Consider the following 10258-nt stretch of genomic DNA (forward strand, 5'->3'; position numbering starts at 1 on the left):
TGGTTTATCCATACGTGTTGGGAAATCTCTTAGCTGAAATATTCCCTTTCTTTTCAATGAAGGAAGTGACAATACAGCATTTGTCTGAGGCTTTTCTAAATCTCTTTTTTGCCCTCTTTCTTCCTGCTAAACTGGTAGAACTTTTGCATGTAGTCATGCCTGAAAGGTTGTCTGTCGATTTCCTTAGCTCAGCAGAGAGACAGCTCAAAGATTTGTTTAGCCAAGCAGCACAGAAGCTGACAGAAAGCTGCACCTACATGGATTCAGGAGGGGAGGAACAGGAGCTCTGCCTCTGCCGGCCAGCAGCCAAGGGGCTGTTTGACAGGGTGTCCATAGCCAGGAGTGCTGTGTCTGCTCTGGGTTACATCAAACGTGGCCATTTCACTGCTGCCTCCTCAGCACCGACCCCTTTGTTCCTGCAACCTCTTTGTCTTGTTAGCTGCTGAAGTCCTAATCTCCACCAAGCAGCTTTCTGTCACTGAATGTTTGTGCAGTGTCCAGCACAGTGGGGTCTTGAGCCTGCCTTGAAATATCTCCATTCTGCTGTTGCTGGAACAGCAGTAATGTCAAAGATAAGCTTCTCTCTGGGCTAAGAGTTTATCAAATGTTCTTGGTTGGGGGAGAAAGTCCACAGGAAAACCAGCATTGAATGGAAAATCCCAGCAGCCAGTCTCCATTAACAACACTTCTTGAAATGTTTCAGCTCCCTCTTGGCAATGAACCTAATTCTGGCTTACAGTTCTTTACACATATTGACTTTGCAGATTGTGCTGTGTACACAAGTATCTGTTGAGATTGAGACATCTCGTGTGAAATTGTGTATCTTCTGCAATTAACATCTTTTTTTCTCCATTGCAGTCGTGTTTGATGTGTACAGAGACAGCAGGGTAAGTGAACAATGGGCTCTGTATAACTGTTGATTCTGTGAAAACCCTGAAATGCTAGAGACAGCAAGGAAGTAATAGCTCTGTCTTAGAACTGCTTCTGGGAAAAAAGGAAAAGAAAGAAAGAACAAACCCAACCAACCAAAAAAACCCAAACCCAAACAGGCCCCCAAACCTACTTGATGTTGTTCTGTTCCCCAGGTCTGTTTTTGTTAGACACTGCCTAGAGCAGGGGTGTAAATATGTCTGTGCCAGTGATGTGATCGTTTAGTTAAGATCTGCCAGAGGAGTTGTCTGTCCCACATCACAGGACTTTGGCTTCAGCTGCCATTCTGCCAGGTCTGTTGTCTACTGAAGGCGACTTAGTTTTCATTATGACACGGAGAGTCTTTGCTGCAGTCACAGACTATTTCAGTTGGAATGAGCACCTAGTCCAGCTGCCTGATCAGTTCAGGGCTGACCAGAAGCTAGTTATTCTGGACACTGCTCTCAGGCACAGGGTGTGATTTTGGGGTGTCCTGTGCAGGGCCAGGAGTTGGACTTAATGATCCTTATGGGTCCCTTACATAGCATGGCTGTGAGTAAGGACATTGTCCAAATGTCTCTTAAACACAAGCAGGTTTGAGGCTTTTTCTTTAAAGACAGGTAGTTACTTGGGCTTAGTTGTTTTACCCCATGTGTTGTTTGTCCCTATAGCATCTGAACTCATTGACACTAACCATTAAAAATAGTTCTCCAGATTATCCACGTGAGGCTGAAAAACGGTAACTTGTCCTTCAGGTGTGGCAGCCTGGGATTTGAAGGGCTAATTGCCATAGGAGCCTATGAATGTGGTGACAGGTTGTGAGAGATGGAAGGTGATGTTTTCTTCTCAGGCTGCTCCAGCTGTGGTTCTGGGTGCTGGGCAGATCAGAGCCCTGAACATCAGACAGCGATGGAGTTGGGAAGAAATGTCCTCTCAAATACACACAAGACATGTCGATATGGTGCTTAGGGATGTGGTTTAGCAGTGAACACTGTGGTGTGGATTAAGGGTTGGACTTGATGATCTTAAAGGCCTTTTCTACTTTAAACAATTCTATGAACCTCAGGTTCCAATGTCAGAATTTAGGCATCTGGACTTCTCCTGGGGTCAGCAGAGAGAAACACTTGGTCAGGTGAACTGTGCTTGAAAGGCTCACGTGTTGTTCTGGAAGCAACCACAACCCAAAATGCATTACCTTGCCTTAAATCTGAAGACCCGATTTAGGCAATCACAGCCTGGTTTTGAGTCACATTAGTGCATGAAAACTAAGTATTTTTGCATATTTTCCCAGCCTTAAACTAGAAATGCAGAGACAATGGCTGTGTCCTTTTGCTGCATACGTTGGAGTGCCACTGTTTGGCTGGTTTACAGTTAGGGGATTGCAGAAGGTCTCTGAGTGGGGAGTGTTGGTAGTAAGTCCTGATTCTGGCTTTGAATGTTGCTAATCTGTTTGGTGATCGTGTAACAGTAAATCATGCCATAATTTACAAAACAGGAACTAAAGAGGAACGTGTCTCATGTGGAAAACAACTACCTTGCTGTTCTCAGCACAGCTTGTGACGCTGGTGACTAGAACCAGGCCTTGAAATTCCATGCCTGGAATTACCTGTCCAGGCTCAGATCCTGAGCCCTGAGGGGTTGTCAGGGAAGATGAGGAGCAGCACTTCAGCACTGAACCACGTTCTGCTTTGGGTACTCTGCCTTATAGCTGAGCAGAGAAGACAGATTGTTTCAGTAGAAGGTTTGAGCCTGTGGGATCTCAAATGAGCAGCATTTCTTCATATGTCAAGATAAAATATATCTGTTTCTAGCTGTCTCTTGGTGCCTTCTACTCTCGGGTCTTGTAAACTGCCAGATAGCCCTTTGTGTGTCAGATACTCCTCTTTTCACACATACTTTTGTGGTTAGCAACTGTATTATTCATCACTCCCTTTGTGTGTGAGTTACAGGCAGCAAAAGAATATTGAGTGTTGCTGAGAGTGATTAATTTCCAGAGCCCATGCTCTTCATCAGGCTGGTTGCACAGCAACCTCACCTACAGAAGGAGAGACATGTCCACTGTCTGCTTGCTTTAAATCCTTTCGGCTGTATATTCAGCTTGGAGGAGCAGCTTGCTGTTTGGTGTGCTGTGGTGAGAGCTTCCCCCCCGTGCCCCCCGGGTCTCTGGTGGGGCTGTACAGAGCTGGAGGGCACAGGTCCTGCTCCTGGCCTTGGAGGGTGCTACAAGAGGTGGCAAAGCCTCAGGGACAGCTCTGCTGTGGCTCTTTGCTGTCCACCAGGTGTGAACACCCCACCGTGTTTGAGACAAGTCCCTGTGGCGAGACAGAGGTGCAGTGGGTGGTCCCAGGGCACTGCTAGATCTCAGTGGCTCTCGTGTCTCTGCCTGGTGAGTGCTGTCACAGTGCATGAAGGTGCAGCTGGAGTCAGGGGAGATGGAACAGTTCGGTTTGCAGTTTACCTCTCTTGAGCTTCCTTCAAGCAGTCTTTGTCACAGGCCCTTCCTTTCAGCATGTGCTGCTGAAGGCTCTTGTAAAACAAAGCCTGAAGCTGACATGGTGTGGTGAATCTACTGGCTCCCTCTTTGAGGATGAGAAAAAAGCCACCTTGTAATACAAGTTGGGGTATGTAGAACTTTGCTTTCCTGGCTCATGCATTTCTGTGCTCTCACATGGCAAAGATTACTAAGAGCAGGCAGGAGATGGCAGAGAAATTGCTTTACTGCTGCTCTTTAGATGCACAGTGCAAGTCTCTTGGAGCTACCTGTAAATCATGGCATTGCATGTAAGACTTGAAAGAGAGTTTAATCTTAAGAAAAGACAGTTTGGTTACTGAGCCAGAGTTATATACACTCCCTTGAATGAGTTTAGTTTGCCACTTCTCATCCATTTGCAGCTCCCACAGCTGAGTGCAGCTTTGACCCTCCCAGGGGAACAGCTGTGGTGGGTGGTGCACTGCTGGGAGCTCACACAAAGCATCTCACCTTCAGGAGTCACAGCACCAGTTTTCAGGTTTTCCCAGGGTACATTTCTGTAGCAAAATGATCTTATGTTCCCGTGAAAAAGCTGAGTTTGCTGTATTTGGGGTGAAGAGGAATCTCTGTGAAAGCCTTTCGTAGGACAGGATTAATGTAAACATTTCTGATGCCAGGATTGTCTGAACTGCTGAACAAACTTTGCCAGCCACTGCTTCTGCCTGTGATTAAATTGCTTCGTTAGCTTGTTATTCTGGTGGGTACAATGAATCTGAAATCACAGATTCCTCTTCCTGCTGCCTTGGAGTGAGCAAGACATCCTCATTAGCCAAAGGGAAACATAGCTTGTAATGAGCACTTGTGCCTGCCCTGTGGAGAGGGCCAGGGGTGGGAGGTGACAGCAGAGCTCGCCCTGTTGGCTCTCTGCACGGATGGTGACAGGATTGGTGCAGAGATGTTGCAGATTTGGGTTTCTTCACCCTTCCAAAACAAGTAAGAAACCGCTCGGCTCTGTGTCTCTGCTGTGGATAGGAACAGCAGCCAGAGCCTTTCTGCTCCCCCAGGCATGGGTTTCCTTGTGCTTCCTGTGCCATAGTGTGCTAGAGCCTGTGGGATGGCTCGGGTGCTGTGGGTGGGAGAGGCTGGAGCCTTCAAAAGCATCTCTGAGTTAGAAAACAGATGGCTGTAGTGTAAATCATTGAAGGTATTTGCTGTTTGTGTCAAGGCAGGGAAGATCTTTTAAAGAAAGAAGGTCCTTCGGGATTGAGGGAAAGCAAAATGAGTTTTAGTTGCTACAGAGTCCTCAGATTTGGTTTCCAGTTCCTGCTTATGTTTCTGCAGCCTTTTTCTGCCCATATCTGATAGATCTGATTCCTTCCAGGCGTAATACTTTGCAAATTCTCACTAGCAGCTGTAGCCACGTTTCGTTCTAGTTGGTTGGGATGCTTTGTTTGGTTGGAGTAGTTGTGTCGCGGTGCTGAGGGCTGTGTCTCGAGGTGACTCAAGGAGCACAGAGTGTTTCTCCCCACACACCCCTCTGGTACCTTTCCTTCGTGGTCCTGGTCCGTGCCCTTGTTCTGAGCTGTGGAGCAGCTGTGTGCTGTGCCCACTGCTGGGGCTGCTCGGGGCACACGTGTCCAGGGTGAGGCAGAGACTGGTCTGACCTGCTGGTAACGGCTGCCTCTGAGTTACTCTGTGTTTGCCTGTGTCTGTACAGCATTTCTGAGCTCTCAGGAGCTCTGCCACCATTTTGCAGACCCTGCTGTGTTTTCAGAGCCCTTTCTGGGACAGGAAGAGCAGTTCCTGGAGGCTGCTGGAGGCACAGCAGTGCTGGGGTGGCTCTTGATGGAAAGGGAGATCCCTGTTTGGTTGGTTTGGGTATTTCTCCTTGTTTGGTTGTGCTTTGGGGGTATTTTTGTGTTTTCTGTTTGGTGTCCTCCTCTATTCCTTGTTCATGCTGTCTGGGGACCTTGGAGGATGTTGGGATTAACAGAATTTGTATGTTCTCATCTGAAAGCTCCTGACATAGTGCTAAGTTCTGTTTATTCGAGCTCTGTATGACCTTCTGTTTAAAAAGAAATAAAGTCAATTAGTAAGTCAGAGCTTAAAACTGTAATGTAAAGGACGTTAGAACGTTGTAAGTGCTTAAAGCCAAGTGATTTCAATTTCCATCTAAAGACCAAGTATGCTACAGTGATGTAAGTGTATGTGTACTCTGACTTCTTATTTCTTGTGTTTTGTTTGAATCCTGTGGCTTATCCTAATTCTTCTGTTATCCTTTGCAGGGTAAGATTTGGCTAATAGACTTTAACCCATTTGGTGAAGTAACAGACTCTCTGCTCTTCACGTGGGAAGAACTGACCTCTGGGAAGAACCTGAAAGGGGACCAAGGTGAAGGGGAAGCGACTGAACAGGTACAGCCCCGAGGGGAGAGAGGCTGGAGAGCATTCTGCATCAATACTGGCCTTTTTTCTCTTCCCTTTGTTGTTATATCAAATGGTGATGCAAATCCCAGTGAAGTAAATGGAGGTCCTTAGCTCAGAAGCTTTGTAAATTGGATCTACTTTATCAGATAGCAGCTAATCTCAGCAAGGATCACATTGTAGCGTTAGGTGCCTGCAAGGGAGTTGTTAGTTCCAACAGTGCAAGCTCACTGCAGCCTTCCCCCCGAGGCAAAGCAGATGCCCTGTACCTTGTTTTCACACGGCTTTGATGTGCTCCTTCCAGTTTTCCTGAAAATCATTTTCTTTTCTATAGAATCACTTACACTTCTGCTTTGCTCCAGATTTCCGTCATACAGTTTAGCACATCTCCAGCTTTATGTTTGGAGGGACTCAAGAAGCAGCTTCCCCTGGGTCTCCCCATCTCACATGCCCTCAGGGAAGCCTTGCCCCGTGGTTGCGCTCCAGGCACTTGCAGTGCAGGGCTTTCCCCTCCTCTTCCAAGCAGCTTTGCCTTGTGAAAACGAACAACTTCCCCTTAATAGAGAGAGGGAGGAACAGTCTCCACTTTTTGCATTCCAGCGTTTTGTCTCGCTGCACTTGAGACAGAGTCCTCACATCTCGGTGAGTCCCTGGACAGCAGACACAGTGGTGTGTTCCTGGATCTTGGGAAGCACCAGGTACCTGTGTGAGGAGAGCTGGCTGCTCAGCTCAGTGGGCTTCTCTTTGTTTTCTAGCTGTTAATCTGCAGGAGAGGTGGCTGAGATGACATGCTGCACTGAGCTGACCCTGACCTTTGCTCAGGGCTGTGGCTGTTTCCCTGGCACTGACAGGGAACCACCAGGGCAGGTCCTGACTCAGACCCTTTTCTCTCAGCATCACCGTGAGGCTGTTGCTGTGTGACAGCCCAGTCCATGAACCTTCCTGTTGTCAGCCATGTCTCCTCTGTTAAAACACACTCCCAGTTCCTGAGCTGTCCATGGGACACGTGGATTATTTTTTTTTGGCATTTCTTTTTCTCAGTGCCAGAGGCTTCACACAGTTGTCTTTGGCGTAAGCCTGAACGGAAAGGAGAGCGACTGGTTTCCATGCTGCAGCTGCCATCCAGTCACAGAGACTGGTGTGAAGTTACTTTTCCTCTCTCTTCAAAATGCCCCAACCCTGGCAATGTTCACAGCCAGGTTGGATGAGCCTTGAGCAACCTGCTCTGGTGGGAGGTGTCCCTGCCCAGGGCAGGGCTTGGGGCTGGGTGAGCTCTAAGCTCCATCCCTACCCCTGAAATTCTGTGATCTCATGAAGATGAACAAGTGTACCCACTGTGCAGTGAGCAGTTGTGTTGCACGGCAATGTGTTGGACTGAAAATTATATACTTACCCAAAACCTGCTGCTACAGTTGACTGTTTAGAGATATTTTTTAGCTCTTTCACAGAGGTGTTTTTTGATTCAGTAAGTAAATCTGTTGGAAAGCTCAGGTCGTAACTCAGTAAGTTATAGTTGCAAATGTGTTTAAACAAGGAAACTGTGAAGCGACGTTTAGGGATTCTGTCATAAAGACCTTCTCTCGCATGGTTATGTAGATACTATTTCGACAAGTTCCTTGTTCTCCATGAATACAGCACTGCTCTCAGCATATGTGTATTAAATGCATGGGTAACTGAGGGGTTGAGAGCTGTTCCTTGGCTGCTGGTGACATTTTAAATTGCCCTAAGTGGGCAGAGGTTTTGAGAAGAAAAGTACACGTTTCAGAAAGCACAAGTTTGATTGGGTGAATGCCAGATAAACTCACTGCAGCGTGACTCAGTCTCACGGGGGAGTAAGGAACAGTTCTGGCTCCACTCACCTCCACTGCTGTGTCTCCCCCATCTCTCCCAAGGACTGCCCAGTTTTCCGCTGCACGACCAGCGAGGTGACCGTCCAGCCCAGCCCATACCTGAGCTACAGACTGCCAAAGGACTTCGTGGACCTTTCCACGGGGGAGGATGTTCACAAGCTGATTGACTTTCTTAAGCTGGTAAGAAGTAGCTGAAAACATTTCTGACCTTCCACCTTTGTCAAAGTCCCTGGAGTGGAGCTTTGTAACTAGCACAGGTCACATGATTACGAGACAGAAACGTCCATCACACGATGTATTGTTGTGTCAATTGTTCTTGGAGTGATGAAGAGCAAACTCCCATCCTGGTCCCACTTTGGTTAAGTCATTTTGTCTCTATGGGAAGCAGTGAATATGTTGGACAAACCTTACTGAAGGACTGAACTGTTTTCTCTCCTGCCTAAGTGTAAATACAAATGGAAAAGCACTTGTTGAATGGCTGGAGCTAATGCTCTTAAGAACTAATAGGTATATGAGGAAAAACCCTTAAGCAGTTGTTCCTGTTTCTATGCACTTCCCTTGTCCTTTTGATGAGGAGTGACATGGAAACACCACTGTGAGGTGTGGGGGAGGGCAGGTTACCTGCATGCTAATCACTGATCTTGCCACCACCATCGTGTTTGCTGGTTCTTGTGTATTCTGTTAGCTAATGCACAGGGCACATCTTGTTTTCTACTGGGCATCAAACCCTGTAGTTTGGGATGGGGCACAGGGTTCATATCAACTCTGTTCCATTTGCTGCAGACATTATCTCTTGCTGTGCCAAAACTGGGCTAGAAATGCAGTCACTGTCTGGTCCATTGTATCTGGAAATGCTTGTCATGATTTATTAGTGCTTTTACCTCAGGTAACTGTGTGCTAACATGATGAACTCTCCTGTTCTGTTGACAGAAGAGAAATCAGCAGGATGATGACTGAGGCATCCAGGAGCATCACACTGAGTTACAAGCAAGAAGTGTGGCTGAAGCTATATTTAGCATAACTATTAAGCTATTGATCTAAAGAAAACCTGCTTTTTATAGTCAGTGGAAGAACTGAAGAGCTGTTCATCCTCTGTGTCTGCTGGTTTATGTAAAAGTGTACGGAAGCCTTTCCAGAGGTCAGGGTGAGTCCCCACTGGATTCCAGGTGCAAGCAGCAGCACTCAGTGCAAGGAACAACTGCTTTGCCATCTCATAATGTGAAGATTGATGCCACTGAGCTATGCCTTCAGGCTCCTCGGTGATAAATATGGCCACATGTAATGCTTCTGCCATTATAGCATCAAACACTGAATCTGGGCACAGTCTTGCTTGAAGTGTAGTCACAGGGAAACAGGAATGTACATTTTTATCTGTAATGACCTTTTAAACCTGTAAATTGATTTTGTTTGGGGAGCACTGTTCATCCTTTATGTAAGAAATAAAGAAGTGGAGAAGGGACTTTCTCTTTGCTGTGGGGAGAATACTTCATCCCAGAGAACAGCCAGAGTTGTAGGGAACTACCTAAGGCTTGAAAATTTTGCACTTCTGGAATTCTAAATTCTGGATGCATTTCAAGTAATATTGTCACAGTAGCTAAAGCAAAGAAATATGTTAAATTTCTCCCAGTTTCATTCTGTTTTCATAGGAAAGCTTTCCTAAAACCTCTCTCTTTAACAAGATTGCACGTTAGACATCATCTGCGACTTCTGTAGTTAGACATAACATCAACCTGTGATGTTGTGTATGGACCAGTCTGGTGTCTTTTGTAGCACATCTCGGGAGCTTCTTCAGAAAATTATTATCTTTCAGCTCCTGCAATTCTGTATTCATCTGGTGGTACTTCATGCTCTTTGTGTAAGGGAAGCTTGGCTGAGTGTGGGAGCAGCAGAAGTTCCTGGTACCACCACGGTCGGAGGTGGGGCAGGACAGCTGCAGGTGGACAAAGCAAAGCTCTGGACATAGTGTTTGCTTGGCATCAGCCATCTGTCACCAGTGTGCACAGCTCCCTCTGAGCAAAGGGGCACTGAGAGGTGCTCAGTGCTGGGCACTAGTTCCTGTCTCAGCCCAGTGATGTGATCCTGTGTATGTGTACAAAGCTGTTCGTGTTTCCTTGCCTTGCTTCAGCTTGATCTGGTGTTTGCTTACAATCTGTTCTTGGACGTTAAACCTGAGCTTGGATGTTCAATTGTTACTTACTGTCTTTATTTAGCTTCACTTTTGAATGAAAACTTACTCTAGTTAAAGATTATGCAGCTTAAGAATCCCATTCTGCAGAACACACTGATGGAACAGCACAGATCAAAGCTCCCGGAGCCAGGACAGGCTCTGCCCTAGCTCTGAAGTGCTGGAACCTGCTTCTCCGTGGCTTTTGGTGCACAGATCAGATGATCATTAACTGGTGGCTGGGCTGTGCCCAGTCTTGCCCTGCAGCAGGACTCTGGGTGTTTCTCACCCTCGAGTGTAAATGTCTCTGAATCAGGTAGGAACTTCAGAGTGTGAAAAATCAACAAAGCTTTCCTTTTCCTTTTAGGAAGTTAAATTTCTACTTGGGAAGTTTCTAGCCATAGCTTAAACTGTTGTGATGCTCTGACCACACTTCCTTTAC

General features: G+C 46.6%; 1 protein-coding gene across 1 annotated transcript in view; it reads left to right on the plus strand.

Moving 5' to 3' along the window:
- The window catches only part of CDC123 (cell division cycle 123), a gene marked incomplete at its 5' end in the record, with an annotated part of 22610 nt that extends 14001 nt beyond the window's left edge, over positions 1-8609 (plus strand). Inside the window, 4 exons of the mRNA XM_009081377.1 lie at positions 859-887; positions 5665-5793; positions 7695-7832; positions 8583-8609. Of these exons, the coding sequence (XP_009079625.1) occupies positions 859-887; positions 5665-5793; positions 7695-7832; positions 8583-8609 (323 nt within the window). The remainder of the gene's footprint in view (positions 1-858; positions 888-5664; positions 5794-7694; positions 7833-8582) is intronic.
- Positions 8610-10258: the final 1649 nt, after the last annotated feature.

Source organism: Acanthisitta chloris, unplaced genomic scaffold (assembly GCF_000695815.1).
Source record: "Acanthisitta chloris isolate BGI_N310 unplaced genomic scaffold, ASM69581v1 scaffold40158, whole genome shotgun sequence".
Taxonomy (NCBI): domain Eukaryota; kingdom Metazoa; phylum Chordata; class Aves; order Passeriformes; family Acanthisittidae; genus Acanthisitta; species Acanthisitta chloris.